This window comes from Salvelinus alpinus, chromosome 13 (genome assembly GCF_045679555.1).
Source record: "Salvelinus alpinus chromosome 13, SLU_Salpinus.1, whole genome shotgun sequence".
In the NCBI taxonomy this organism is placed as follows: domain Eukaryota; kingdom Metazoa; phylum Chordata; class Actinopteri; order Salmoniformes; family Salmonidae; genus Salvelinus; species Salvelinus alpinus.
In genome coordinates this window covers 10,719,885-10,735,448 of record NC_092098.1, presented here as the reverse complement: position 1 = coordinate 10,735,448, position 15,564 = coordinate 10,719,885, and the positions used below count along the sequence as shown (strand labels likewise).

The 15,564-nt window shown below is 40.9% G+C and overlaps 1 protein-coding gene across 2 annotated transcripts; it reads right to left on the bottom strand.

Moving 5' to 3' along the window:
- On the bottom strand, positions 1-15,564 carry LOC139537043 (DNA polymerase delta subunit 3-like). Of its 2 annotated transcripts, none has more exons than XM_071337871.1 (12): positions 15,353-15,564; positions 14,808-14,863; positions 14,596-14,695; positions 14,374-14,413; positions 4,442-4,574; positions 4,071-4,317; positions 3,903-3,975; positions 2,015-2,165; positions 1,684-1,793; positions 1,466-1,557; positions 1,259-1,337; positions 1-588 (listed from the first exon to the last, which is right to left on the bottom strand). In XM_071337871.1, the coding sequence occupies exons 1-12, from the start codon at positions 15,407-15,409 to the stop codon at positions 398-400; spliced, it is 1,329 nt and encodes a 442-aa protein (XP_071193972.1). In that variant the 5' UTR covers positions 15,410-15,564; the 3' UTR covers positions 1-397. The 2 variants fall into 2 exon arrangements, with proteins under 2 accessions (XP_071193972.1, XP_071193970.1); XM_071337869.1 differs by having other exon boundaries at positions 1,466-1,566; positions 15,353-15,503.

Below are 15,564 nucleotides of genomic sequence, written 5' to 3'. Positions count from 1 at the left end.
TATGAAAATAGATTTAAATGAATATACACGTTCAAACATTGAAGAACATATTCTACCAGCAAAAATAGCATCATAGACATGAACCCTTCAATACTTGCAGAATTGTAACTAAACGTAAAAAAACAAATATAAATGCTGCAATGATAAATTAGCTCTGATGGTACTTCACAATGCAAGTGGATATATTTATTCAATCATATACAGTAAAGTGGAAATTGATTGAAAAGTGTGATAAAAAAAAGAGGGGGAAAAAAGAGTAGTACAGCATTCCACCAAATGTTGCCAAATGATGGAACATCCGACCATCCTCTTGAGCATTTGAAAACGTGTCAGTCTAGATTCTCTTCACTTGGGCCTCAAGCTCCTTATCAGTGTTCAGCGCAACAACATGAGTATGTCATTTCTTCTGGAAGAATCCCATAATAGAAGCCTGCTTAGTAGATTTATTACAGGCCGCAGCAGCTTTCTTACTTTTCTTCTCCTCTTTTTTGCCAGTTGATGGTTTTGGATTCTTCGGAGTTGGTTTACTGGTCTTAAAGTCATCCTCAGTCTCTGAGTAGGATTCACTCTCATAGCCTTTCTCAGTCACTGGAAGGTAGACAATATTTAAATGATTTTCAGATCAGACAGCCTATAGAATATATTTTTTATTTTGCATATAAGGAAGGGATTTAGTAACTTTGGGGAATATACAGTACCAGTCAAAAGTTTGGACACACCTACTCATTCAAGGGTTTCAATATTTTCTACATTGTAGAACAATAGTGAAGACATCAAAACTATGAAATAACACATATGGAATCATGTATTAACCAAAAAAAGTGTTAAAACAAATCAAAATATATTTTATATTTGAGATTCTTCGAAGTAGCCACCCTTTGCCTTGATGACAGCTTTGCGCACTCTTGGCATTCTCTCAACCAGCTTCATGAGGTAGTCACCTGGAATGCATTTCAATTAACAGGTGTGCCTTGTTAAAAGTTCATTTGTGGAATTTCTTTCCTTCTTAATGCGTTTGAGCCAATCAGTTGTGTTGTGACAAGGTAGGGGGGGGGGGTATAACGGAAGATAGCCCTATTTGGTAAATAGATGTAGAAAATGGTAAAAATAAAGAAAAACCCTGGAACGAGTAGGTGTGTCCAAACTTCTGACTGGTACTGTAAATAACCTTCATGTTTATGTCAGAGGAGTTGGGCCTAAGCAAAATGTTTTCATGTAAAAGTTGAATAGAAACAAATCTCCCAACTCAATAAATTACCCATGCATCCTTCGTCATCCACGAATGTGCGCGATTTCAAGACACGTCTTCTCTTCCTTCGTTTACAAGCTGAAAGCTCCTGCATGGACCGACAGGTAGTCGGTCACAAATTGGTGATTAAAACTAAATTAAACACGATAATTATATATCCTGCAACGTCAACAGTTTAGTACCCAAATAAAATAGCAGTAAAATGTGAAAGCTTACATCTGAATGTGAAACAGCAACTGGTTCTTTCTTTACTTGAATCTCAGGACTTGGTGATGGGTCCCTCTTTTCTTGCAACTGTGGAGGAGAGTCTGGAATAACTGTTAAAATAGAATAGTTCTGTTTTCAATCATGAAACAATTGAATAATGAAGTCCAGTGTGAATGTCAAGGGGAGCCCGAGCAATACGCTTCCCCTCCCTTTACAGCTGGGCTTACCCTCATCGTCACTACTGTCTGGCTCGGGCTTCTTTATCCTCCGTCTCTTCTTCCTCTGACTATCGTTCTTCTCCTCTTCACTATCCGAATGTTCAAGACGCTTGGTCTTACTATCGAGAGGAAAATATCCTGTTAAAGCATACTCCGTTCAAAATGTCAATGTTGACCACAAAGACAAGATAAAAAAAGGTTTTTGTTCTGAGATACTACACAACCATAGTGTCCCGAAAAATACTACCTTTTATAAATCGCTAAAGTACACATTTTACTTTTGTTAGGACAAAAGTTGTATATTCATAGAAGGACTCCTAGCAGGTTTAGTGATACACACCTTCTAATATCTTTCTCAACCACAGCATCCTTTGCTAGTTCCTCCTTGACAGGAGTCTCTGCTTTAGGAGGTGGACTTGAGGGCTTCTCATCCACTGAGGAGGATGTCTGGGCTATTTCTACCTCTTCCTTGATGGATTTGTCAGGTTTTTCTGTGGTGGATATACAGGATTTATCTTAAGAGATTTAAAGGACAATAGTAGTATTTACATGTGAAACTATAGAAAGACATCCACCATATACAGTGGGGCAAAAAAGTATTTAGTCAGCCACCAATTGTGCAAGTTCTCCCACTTAAAAAGATGAGAGAGGCCTGTAATTTTCATCATAGGTACACTTCAACTATGACAGACAGAATGAGAAAACAAATCCAGAAAATCACATTGTAGGATTTTTTATGAATTTATTTGCAAATTATGGTGGAAAATAAGTATTTGGTCAATAACAAAAGTTTATCTCAATACTTTGTTATATACCCTTTGTTGGCAATGACAGAGGTCAAACATTTTCTGTAAGTCTTCACAAGGTTTTCACACACTGTTGCTGGTATTTTGGCCCATTCCTCCATGCAGATCTCCTCTAGAGCAGTGATGTTTTGGGGCTGTTGCTGGGCAACACGGACTTTCAACTCCCTCCAAAGATTTTCTATGGGGTTGAGATCTGGAGACTGGCTAGGCCACTCCAGGACCTTGAAATGCTTCTTACGAAGCCACTCCTTCGTTGCCCGGGCGGTGTGTTTGGGATCATTGTCATGCTGAAAGACCCAGCCACGTTTCATCTTCAATGCCCTTGCTGATGGAAGGAGGTTTTCACTCAAAATCTCACGATACATGGCCCCATTCATTCTTTCCTTTACACGGATCAGTCGTCCTGGTCCCTTTGCAGAAAAACAGCCCCAAAGCATGATGTTTCCACCCCCATGCTTCACAGTAGGTATGGTGTTCTTTGGATGTAACTCAGCATTCTTTGTCCTCCAAACACGACGAGTTGAGTTTTTACCAAAAAGTTCTATTTTGGTTTCATCTGACCATATGACATTCTCCCAATCTTCTCCTGGATCATCCAAATGCTCTCTAGCAAACTTCAGACGGGCCTGGACATGTACTGGCTTAAGCAGGGGGACACGTCTGGCACTGCAGGATTTGAGTCCCTGGCGGCGTAGTGTGTTACTGATAGTAGCCTTTGTTACTTTTGTCCTAGCTCTCTGCAGGTCATTCACTAGGTCCCCCCGTGTGGTTCTGGGATTTTTGCTCACCGTTCTTGTGATCATTTTGACCCCACGGGGTAAGATCTTGCGTGGAGCCCCAGATCGAGGGAGATTATCAGTGGTCTTGTATGTCTTCCATTTTCTAATAATTGCTCCCACAGTTGATTTCTTCAAACCAAGCTGCTTACCTATTGCAGATTCAGTCTTCCCAGCCTGGTGCAGGTCTACAATTTTGTTTCTGGTGTCCTTTGACAGCTCTTTGGTCTTGGCCATAGTGGAGTTTGGAGTGTGACTGTTTGAGTTTGTGGACAGGTGTCTTGTATACTGATAACAAGTTCAAACAGGTGCCCTTAATACAGGTAACGAGTGGAGGACAGAGGAGCCTCTTAAAGAAGAAGTTACAGGTCTGTGAGAGCCAGAAATCTTGCTTGTTTGTAGGTGACCAAATACTTATTTTCCACCATAATTTGCAAATAAATTCATTAAAAATCCTACAATGTGATTTTCTGGATTTTTCCCCCCTCATTTTGTCTGTCATAGTTGAAGTGTACCTATGATGAAAATTACAGGCCTCTCTCATCTTTTTAAGTGGGAGAACTTGCACAATTGGTGGCTGACTAAATACTTTTTTGCCCCACTGTATGTGATACTGTATGTGATATGGGATTGTTGAAATACTTACTGACTGCTTGTTTCGCAAAGAAGTTACTCACAGGATTTGTCTTCGCAGCAGGTTTAGTTTTGGAGGTCTCAACCTACAACAGCAAACAAATGTGACATCGCAAGTTAACATTACGTCTTGCAATTTTGAGCACATGTACACACTAACCAAAGAAACACAAACACATACCACAGGTGCATCCTCTTTCTGCTCCAATTTAATCTCTTTGCTCGAATCTTGATTCTGGGAGACATTCTTGGTTGCAAACATTCCCATAATGCCTTTGGGCTGCTTGGGGGTGGGTTTAGAGGCCAGATTAGAATGGTTTGCTTTGATTTGCTCCGTCTCTGGTGGTGGGGCCTGTGTCGTCTCACAGGCCTGCTGCACCTCTGCCGAGGACCTAGGCACCGCATCAGCACAACGAATTGCACTGTACCTGCAAATAGATATTATGTCCTGATAAATAGCCTAGGTCACTAAACCTTTGAATATTTCACCAAAATTTCGCCAATCTATTATTTCCACTTTAAGTGTAGTTTAAAATGTAAAGACCGATGTACCTGCTGCAATTTCTTAGATTCTCTTTCACAGCGTCATAATCAGCACTGTACAGAGGACCACTGTCTTTCAGCACAGCCTTCTGAACACTGTACACGTGTACGCTGACCATCAGGCTCATCTTTGACTTCGCATCTACAAAGGACGACAGATTATGTTTTGGTGACAATATCAGAACACTTCATATTCATCTTGATGAGAAGGAAACACCATATCAAATCAAGTCAGGAAATGAGGCAGGTGAACAGATCCCTAGTAAGTTAGGTGAATCTTTCCTTTCAAGCGCAATTCGATACACATCCATTGTAGATATGCCTTCAGAATGTATTCCTACCTTGACTTATTCCACATTTTGTGTTACAGCCCGAATTCAAAATGGATTAAATATATTTTTCCCCCACACATCTACACAAAATACCCCATAATGACAAAGTGAAAACATTTAGACATTCCCTCAGAAACATTCACTTCTTGGTAAGCAACTCCAGTGTAGATTTGGCCATCTGTTTTAGGTTATTGTCCTGCTGAAAGGTGAATTAATCTCCCGGTGTCTGGTGGAAAGCAGACTGAACCAGGTTTTCCTCAAGGATTTTGCCTGTGCTTAGCTCCATTCCGTTTATTTTTTATCCTGGAAAAACTCCCCAGCCCTTAACGATTACAAGCATACCCATAACATGATGCAGCCACCACTACGCTTGAAAATATGGAGAGTGGTACTGTGTAATGTGTTGTATTTGCCCCAAACATAACACTTTCTATTCAGGGAAATAAAAGTGAATTGCTTTGCCACATTTTTTTGCAGTATTACTTTTTATTCTGTACAGCCTTCCTTGTTTTCAGTCTGACAATTAGGTTAGTATTGTGAAGTAACTACAATGTTGATCCATCCTCAGTTCTCCTATAACAGCCATTATACTCTGTAACCGTTTTAAAGTCACCATTGGCCTCATGGTGAAATTCCCAAGTGTTTTCTTTTCACCTGTATCTTTGTAGATACACCATCCACTGCTTTTTTTATTATTTTTACTTCTACCCAGCTACCAATAGGTGCCCTTCTTTGTGAGGCATCGGACAACCTCTCTGGTCTTTGCGGTTGAATCAGTGTTTGATATTCACTGCTCGACTGAGGGACCTAATTGTATGTGTGGGGTACAGAGATGAGGTAGTCGTTCAATGTTAAAGACTATTATTGCACAAAGAGTGAGTCAATGCATCTTATTATGCACATGTTTACTCCTGCTATAACAAAAGGGGTTGAATACTTATTGACTGAAGACAGTTCAGCTTTATTTGTCATTAATTTATCAAAATAACGAAAAACATAATTCCACTTTGACACTATGGGGTATTGTGTGTAGAACTGAGACAACAAAAAAAAATCACAATTTAATACATTTTAAATTCAGGCTGTAACACAAAATGTGGAAAAAGACAAGGAGTGTGAATACCTTTGAAGGCACTGATACGATACTGATAGTTTCAAACAATCTGGTTTGATTTAGCTTTTTGCCCCCCCCACTGATTAACTTGTAATTTTAGCAACAGCAAAAATAGTTTGAGCTAGTAATATGTCAATATCTTTATATTGGCTTTGTCATAGCACATCATTAATGCACTTCAGTCACCATGTTATTTCAGCGGGCTCTCTCTCTTTGAAAAAACTTGAAGCCAATTCCCAATGATATTGGGCTGGATGCTAATATGGGAAAACTGCTGAATGATCAGAGAAATTATAGTTGAAGCTTTTCTTTTAGGCTATTTACAGAAAAAGAAGTCCTGGACGCTTTGCTAGAAATAGACAAGAAATCCACAGGGGCCGACCAATTGGATCCCGGTCTGCTTTAGTGTGCGGGGCCCATCATTGTTGGCTTAACATCCCACATTTAACATTGTTATCACGAGAGAAAAAAAAAGCACAAAAAAAAAGCATAGACATCAGCTTGTGCTGTCACTCCATAAGGGCGGGGTTAGTAGTGATCTTAAATCATTATCGCCCCGTTTCAAGGCTTCCTTGTCTAGCTAAGATTATTGAATCTTTAGTAAAATGTACAACTTTGCTCTTTTTTTTTTTTTTTTTAATCTGAGAAATGTATTTAGAATGTAAACCAATCAGGGTTTAGGCCTGGGCATAGCAGCATCACAGCAACCACTTTAGTTGTTCATGATCTTGTCCATGCTTTACACTAAAAATGAAATGCTGCTTTGTTTGTGGACCTGTCAAAAGATTTGATACTGTTGATCAGTCCATTTTATTGAATAAGTTGTCCTCGATAGGCATGAGCTCTGACGGCTGTTCATGGTTTCATGATTATCTAAGTGACAGAACTCAGGCCATCGTGATTGATGGGGTTAAGTCTGAATTTCTTGACGTACATAAAGGTGTACCACAGCGGGCGTTTTTGGGACAGTTTTTCCCTCACTATTTATATGTACACACACCATTGGTCAATCTGCACTTCATCTACAGTGCATTCGGGAAAGTATTCAGACAGCTTTACTTTTTCCACATTTTGCTAAGTTACAGCATTATTCTAAAATGGATTTAAAAAACTAATCCTCAGGCCTCCCGAGTGTCGCGGTGGTCTAAGGCAGTGCTAGCTGTGCCACTAGAGATTCTGGGTTCGAATCCAGGCTCTGTCGGCAAGGATGTTCTTGTCCCATCGCGCTCTAGCGACTCCTGTGGCGGGCCGGGCACAGTTCACGCTGACACGGTCGTCAGGTGTACGGTGTTTCCTCCGACACATTGGTGCGGCTTGCTTCTGGGTTAAGCGAGCAGTGTGTCAAGAAACAGTGCAGCATGGTTGGGTTTCGATAGGTCGAGAGCCGTGCATCCTTCGCCTCTGCCGAGTCCGTACGGGAGTTGCAGCGATGAGACAAGACTAACAACCAATTGGATACCACGAAAAAGGGGAGAAAAGGGGGGTAAAAAATATATTAAAATAACTTTCCTCAATCTACACACAATACGAAAACAAGTTGTTTGAAATTTTGGAAAATGTATTACAAATAAAATCTGAAATATTTTTTTACATAAGTATTCAGACCCTTTGCTATGAGACTCGAAATTGAGGTCAGGTGCATCCTGTTTCCATTGATCATCCTTGAGATGTTTCTACAACGTGATTGGAGTACACCTGTGGTAAATTCAATTGATTGGACATGATTTGGAAAGGCACACACTTGTCTATATAAGGTTGACAGTGCATGTCAGAGCAAAAACCAAGCCATGAGGTCGAAGGAACTGTCCGTAAAGCTCCGAGACAGGATTGTTCGAGGCACAGATCTGGGGAAGGGTACCAAAACATTTCTGCAGCATTGAAGCTCCCCAAGAACACAGTGGCCTTCATCATTCTTAAATGGAAGAAGTTTGGAACCACCAAGACTCTTCCTAGAGCTGGCCGACCGGCCAAACTGAGGAATCGAAGGAGAAGAGCCTTGGTCAGGGAGGTCACTCTGATAGAGCTCCAGAGTTCCTCTGTGGAGATGGGAGAACCTTCCGGAAGGGCAATCATCTCTGCAGCACTCCACCAATCACACCTTTATTGAAGAGTGGCAAGACAGAAGCTACGCCCGCAGTACAAGTCACATGACAGCCCACTTGGAGTTTGCCAAAAGGCACCTAAAGGACTCTCAGACCATGAGAAACAAGATTCTCTGGTCTGATGAAACCAAGATTGAACTCTTTGGCCTGAATGCCAAGCGTCACGTCTGGAGGAAACCTAGCACCATCCCTACGGTGAAGCATGGTGGTGGCAGCATGAACGGAGAAAATAACAGAGATCCTTGATGAATACCTGCTCCAGAGCGCTCAGGACCGCAGACTTGGGTGAAGGTTCACCTTCCAACAGGATAACGACCCTAAGCACACAGCCAAAACAATGAAGGAGTGGCTTCGGGACAAGTCTCTGAATGTCCTTGAGTGGCCCAGCCAGAGCCTAGACTTGAACCCGATCAAATATCTCTGTAGAGACCTGAAAATAGCTGTGCAGCAACACTCCCCACCCAACCTGACAGAGCTCGAGAGGCTCTGCAGAGAAGCAGGGGATAAACTCCCCAAATACAGGTGTGCCAAGCTTATAGCGTCATACCCAAGGAGACTTGAGGATGTAATCGCTGCCAAAGGTGCTTCAACAAAGTACTGAGTAAAGGGTCTGAAAAGTTATGTAAATGTGATATTTCAGTATTTAATAAATTATCAAAATTCTAAACCTGTTTTTGCTTTGTCATTATGGGGTAGTGTGTGTAGATTGATAAGGAAAAACATGTATTTAATACATTTTTGAATAAGCCTGTAATGTAACAAAATGTGGAAAAAGTCAAGAGGTCTGAATAGTTTCCGAATGCACTGTATATGTAGATGATACTAGTATGTAAGCCATTGCCCCGACTGTTGATCTGGCTGTGTCAAAACTAGTCAGAATTTATAGCTGTGCAGGAATCCCTTGACAATTTTAACTTGTGCTTAATACGGGCAAAACAAAATGTTTTTAAACTCTCATAAGAATGTTTCAGATGAACTACATGTTCACTCATTAGATGGCTCACCAATCACACCTGTTCCCGCATATAAATACTTAGGCATTTGGATCAGTTTAGGACGACTCATAATAATGGCCGGAACGGAGCTGATGGAATGGCATCAAACACATGGAAACCATGTGTTTGATACCATTCCACTGATTCCGCGCCAACCATTACCCACGAGCCAGTTCTCCCCAATTAAAGTGCCACCAACCTCCTTTCATTTGGATTGATATGGAGTTGACGTTTAAAAAATAAAAAACATATAGATGAGCTGGTTAAGAGGCCAAGATTTAAAGTTGTCTTTTTCTACCTAAACAGATAATGCCTCTAAGCAGTAGGAAGCAGATTATTCAGTCAATCTTTATCTGTTCTTGATTATGGTGATATTATTGATCAAAGTGCAGCTGCTACCTTTGGATGCCCTTTTTTGATACTCACCACTGCATCCTGTATCAAAAGATTGACGGGTCTTTAGCAGGCCAGCCAATCTCTACATTGTTTAGAAGGCCCTACTTCATAAACGTCCAGCTTAACAAACTATGCTGCTGAAGTATATGTATGGGAGTTGCTTAACCCATTCACACGATTGGTTAACTCGAGGTTCCTAGGGTCTCCGACTATGTAAGTCTACGTCTAGTTTTAATGCACCGTATTCCTGGAACAGAATTCTAAATAGATTTCATGTTGATGTTCTGGTGCCATTCAGGCAATTTAAAGCTTTGACTGGGGACTTATTTGGGGAGGAATGTAACTATTGTTCTGGTTGATTTGTGATGTTGTATCTGTGCTTCCCATGACTGTTTATACAGACACACACAGTACCAGTCAAACGTTTGGACACCTACTCATTCAAGGGTTTTTCTTTATTTTTTAAAACTATTTTCTACATTATAGAATAAAAGCGAAGACATCAAAACGATGAAAACACATATGGAATCATGTAGTAACAAAAAAAAAAAGAGTTATATCAAGATATATTGTAGATTCTTCAAAGTAGCCACCCTTTGCCTTGATGAAAGCTTTGCACACTCTTGGCATTCTCTCAACAAGCTTCCCACATATGCTGAGCACTTGTTGGCTGCTTTTCCTTCACTCTGGGGTCCTACTCATCCCAAACCATGTCAATTGGTTTGCGGTTGGGTGATTGTGGTGGCCAGGTCATCTGAAGCAGCACACCATCACTCACCTTCTTTGGTCAAATAGCCCTTACACAGCCTGGAGGTGTGTTTTGGGTCATTGTCCTGTTGAAAAACAAATGATAGTCCCACTAACAGCAAACCAGATGGGATGGTGTATCGCTGCAGAATACTGTGGTAGCCATGCTGGTTAAGTGTGCCTTGAATTCTAAATAAATCAGATTTATTTGGGCTGCAATCTGGGGTGCCGTTTATTTCCGATTTCTGAGGCTGGTAACTAATGAACTTATCCTCTGCAGCAGAGGTAACTGGGTCTTCCTTTCCTGTGGCAGTCCTCATGTAAGCCAGTTCCATAATAGCGCTTAATGGTTTTTGAGACTGCATTTGAAGAAACTTTCAAAGTTCTTGAAATTTTCCAGATTGACTGACCTTTGTGACTTAAAGTTTTTGCTTATTTGAGCCGTTCTTGAAATAATATGGACTTGGTCTTTTACCAAATAGGGTTGGTATACAGAAGATAGCCCGATCTGTCACAACACAACTGATTGGCTCAAACGCATTAAGGACAGAAATTCCACAAATTAACAAGGCACACCTGTTAATTGAAATGCATTCCAGGTGACTACCTCATGAAGCAGTTGATGTCTTCACTAATATTCTACAATGTAGAAAATAGTAGAAATAAATAAAAACCCTTGAATGAGTAGGTGTCCAAACTTTTGACTGGTACTGTATGTGTGTGTGTGTATATTAGAGGTCGACAGATTATGATTTTTCAACGCCGATACCGATTATTGGAGGACCAAAAAAAAGGCCGATACCGATTATTGGAGGACCAAAAAAAAAGCCGATACCGATTATTGGAGGACCCAAAAAAGCCGATACCGATTAATCGGTCGATTTTTATATAGATATCTATCTATGTGTGTAATAATGACAATTACAACAATACTGAATGAACACTTTTATTTTAACTTAATATAATACAGAAATAAAATCAATTTAGTCTCAAATAAATAATGAAACATGTTCAATTTGATTTAAATAATGCAAAACCAGTTGGAGAAGAAAGTAAAAGTGCAATATGTGCCATGTAAGAAAGCTAACGTATAAGTTCCTTGCTCAGAACATGAGAACATATGAAAGCTGGTGTTTCCTTTTAACATGAATCTTCAATATTCCCAGTTAAGAAGTTTTAGGATGTAGTTATTATAGGACTATTTCTCTCTATACCATTTGTATTTCATAGACCTTTGACTATTGAATGTTCTTATAGGCACTATAGTATTGCCAGCCTAATCTCGGGAGTTGATAGGCTTAAAGTCATAAACAGCGCTGTGCTTCAAGCATTGCGAAGAGCTGCTGGCAAACGCAGGAAAGTGCTGTTTGAATAAATGCTTACGAGCCTGCTGCTGCCTACCACCGCTCAGTCAGACTGCTCTATCAAATATAAAATCATAGACTTAATTATAATAAACACACAGAAATACGAGCCTTAGGTCATTAATATGGTCAAATCCGGAAACTATCATTTCGGGGGAAAAAAAGTTTATTCTTTCCGTGAAATACGGAACCGTTCCGTATTTTATCGAACGGGTGGCAACCCTAAATCTAAATATTGCTGTTACATTGCACAACCTTCAATGTTATGTCATAATTATGTAAAATTCCGGCAAATTAATTACGGTCTTTGTTAGGAAGAAATGGTCTTCACAGTTCGCAACGAGCCAGGCGGCCCAAACTGCTGCATATACCCTGACTCTGCATATACCCTGACTCTGCATATACCCTGACTCTGCATATACCCTGACTCTGTTTACTCTGAACGCAAGAGAAGTGACACAATTTCAGGCACCACATTGATTATATGCAGCGCAGGAGAAGCTAGTAATATCATCAACCATGTGTAGTTAACTAGTGACTATGTTAAGATTGATTGTTTTTTTATAAAGATAAGTTTAATGCAAGCTAGCAACTTAACATGCCTCCTTGCTGCCTGCACTCGCGTAACAGGTGGTCAGCCTACCACGCAGTCTCCTCGTGGATTGCAATATAAATCGGCCATAATTGGCGATTGTTATGAAAACAAGAAATCGGCCCTAATTAATCGTCCATTCCGATTAGTCGGTCGACCTCTAGTGTGTGTGTGTGTGTGTATGTATGTATGTACAGTGGGGAGAACAAGTATTTGATACACTGCCGATTTTGAAGGTTTTCCTACTTACAAAGCATGTAGAGGTCTGTAATTTTTATCATAGGTACACTTCAACTGTGAGAGACGGAATCTAAAACAAAAATCCAAAAAATCACATTGTATGATTTTTAAGTAATTAATTTGCATTTTATTGCATGACATAAGTATTTGATCACCTACCAACCAGTAAGAATTCCGGCTCTCACAGACCTGTTAGTTTTTCTTTAAGAAGCCCTCCTGTTCTCCACTCATTACCTGTATTAACTGCACCTGTTTGAACTTGTTACCTGTATAAAAGACACCTGTACACACACTCAATCAAACAGACTCCAATCTCTCCACAATGGCCAAGACCAGAGAGCTGTGTAAGGACATCAGGGATAAAATTGTAGACCTGCACAAGGCTGGGATGGGCTACAGGACAATAGGCAAGCAGCTTGGTGAGAAGGCAACAACTGTTGGCGCAATTATTAGAAAATGGAAGAAGTTGAAGATGACGGTCAACCACCCTCGGTCTGGGGCTCCATGCAAGATCTCACCTCGTGGGGCATCAATGATCATGAGAAAGGTGAGGGATCAGCCCATAACTACACGGCAGGACCTGGTCAATGACCTGAAGAGAGCTGGGACCACAGTCTCAAAGAAAACCATTAGTAACACACTACACCGTCATGGATTGAAATCCTGCAGCGCATGCAAGGTCCCCCTGCTCAAGCCAGCGCATTTCCAGGCCCGTCTGAAGTTTGCCAATGACCATCTGGATGATCCAGAGGAGGAATGGGAGAAGGTCATGTGGTCTGATGAGACAAAAATAGAGCTTTTTGGTCTAAACTCCACTCGCCGTGTTTGGAGGAAGAAGAAGGTTGAGTACAACCCCAAGAACACCCTCCCAACCGTGAAGCATGGAGGTGGAAACATCATTCTTTGGGGATGCTTTTCTGCAAAGTGGACAGGACGACTGCACCATATTGAGGGGAGGATGGATGGGGCCATGTATCGCGAGATCTTGGCTAAAAACCTCCTTCCCTCAGTAAGAGCATTGAAGATGGGTCGTGGCTGGATCTTCCAGCATGACAACGACCCGAAACACACAGCCAGGGCAACTAAGGAGTGGCTCCGTAAGAAGCATCTCAAGGTCCTGGAGTGGCCTAGCCAGTCTCCAGACCTGAACCCAATAGAAAATCTTTGGAGGGAGCTGAAAGTCCGTATTGCCCAGCGACAGCCCCGAAACCTGAAGGATCTGGAGAAGGTCTGTATGGAGGAGTGGGCCAAAATCCCTGCTGCAGTGTGTGCAAACCTGGTCAATAACTACAGGAAACGTATGATCTTTGTAATTGCAAACAAAGGTTTCTGTACCAAATATTAAGTTCTGCTTTTCTGATGTATCAAATACTTATGTCATGCAATAAAATGCAAATTAATTACTTAAAAATCATACAATGTGATTTTCTGGATTTTTGTTTTAGATTCCGTCTCTCACAGTTGAAGTGTACCTATGATAAAAATTACAGACCTCTACATGCTTTGTAAGTTGGAAAACCTGCAAAATCGGCAGTGTATCAAATACTTGTTCTCCCCACTGTATATATAAAATTTGTATTTTTTGAGGGGGGGGTGTATAATGTGTATATTCATGTTGTATCATACAGGGCACATTTGAAGAAAAAAATACCTAGGTGTCAATAGGTCATCCCATGTAAAATAAAAGGATAAATACAAAAACATGTAAATTCTAACACAGCTTTAGATTTCACCCAGTCTCGAAAGCTAACGGTTTTGATCATTTGGAACTTGCAAAATGATTGCTGTCCTTGTCAGGAAATTACAACTTTACCCTGTTCATGTAAAAATGACCAAATGCACTTGTAGATCAATACACAGTTACACGCATAAAGGTTTGATAGGCTACAGAAGGAGAGGACACATCAATAGTATGTTTCATAGACTTTGAATCAATTTTCTGACCAATGAATACTTCATTCGGATCGGTTTGGACTCCAGGGGACCGATGCACTCATATCTTAAACATTTGAAACGGTATTGATGCATATCGGTGAATCGTTAAATCCTTACAACTTACCCTCCAGCTGATCCTCTCGCACTACTGACACCTTGTGACTCTGAAAAGAAAGCATTCAAAAAAACATTGAAAAGACCTAAGCCCTGCGTAAAACACTGGAACTAAAACAAAGCAAGAATCCTAAGTCCAAATAGGCTCACTGCTGTATGTCATTCTGAAGGGGCATGATGAGCAGTTGTGTGCATTGTTCATAAAAATTGGCATTTTGGCTTGTTCTCTTACCGTGGTACCATTCTCAACAAACTTGCCAGACACAAGGTAGGTAGCATGGAGCCGAGCAGAGCCTTCTTTCCTCTTTTGATCCAAGTAATGGTAGAGCATTCTGAAATAGACACATTGTGATGGACCCATAGACTCATTTACAGGTGGTGGTTTAAACACAACAAAACGTTGGAAGGCAAGTCATGTGGGTGGTTCTGGATAACGTTACTCACTGTTTGGCTAGGTTGACATGGACCCCAAGGGTGAGACTCAGCCATTTGTAGGTCACCTGTTTGAACACACACAAGAACACAACAGTCTGTTGTCAACATAGATGTGGCCGGGATGCATTAAACTCGGGTTAACCCAGAACTAAAGTATTGCGTACTTGGTCAGATGTTTACGCAGCTAACGTTGTCTGTCCACGAGAGATTAGGGATGCATAACTAACTACAGTACCTAACGACGTAATTTACATCACAACAATGTATTTAACCCTGAGAGCTTTGCAAGCTCTGGTGTATTCCTATCTTCTAGGATTGCAGCGCCAACCTTCCCCAATTCAACCAACTGTAGCTAGTTAGCTAGTCTCAAAATGTGGGGCCTGATGATGCTGTCCAAAGCCACTGCACCATTCAAGCTGGGCGAGTGATGGCTAAAGTTAGCTAGCTAGCCTGAGCACAGTCAGATAGCTACTGTAGTTAACTTGTATTGGCCCCAGCAGCAAGCTAACAGTAGGTGGATAGATCGAGATATATTAGTTAACTAGGTGACTTACGATTTTATTCTGGTCGTTGACAAATTCATCAATATTATCCAAGTAAAGGTCATCCATTGCGCAATGTATGTAGCTAACAGGTAGATAGCTCTTCTACCTCAGTTTCTGTTTCAGGCGGGAAGGGAAGACACTGACGTCACTGACGCGCTTTATTTACTTTCTTTCATCCGTTAGCGTGGGATACGTTAGCGTGGGATATGTTCAAGAGCATC

What these genes read in the sequence shown, in the direction of transcription:
- LOC139537043 (XM_071337869.1), bottom strand. Translation starts at nt 15,409, where the DNA reads ATGGATGACCTTTACTTGGATAATATTGATGAATTTGTCAACGACCAG. An exon ending in TTGTTGAGAATGGTACCACG is followed by an intron (nt 14,414 to 14,595) that starts GTAAGAGAACAA and finishes CTTTCTTTTCAG; the next exon opens with AGTCACAAGGTGTCAGTAGT. An exon ending in CTTTGCGAAACAAGCAGTCA is followed by an intron (nt 2,166 to 3,902) that starts GTAAGTATTTCA and finishes TATCCACCACAG; the next exon opens with AAAAACCTGACAAATCCATC.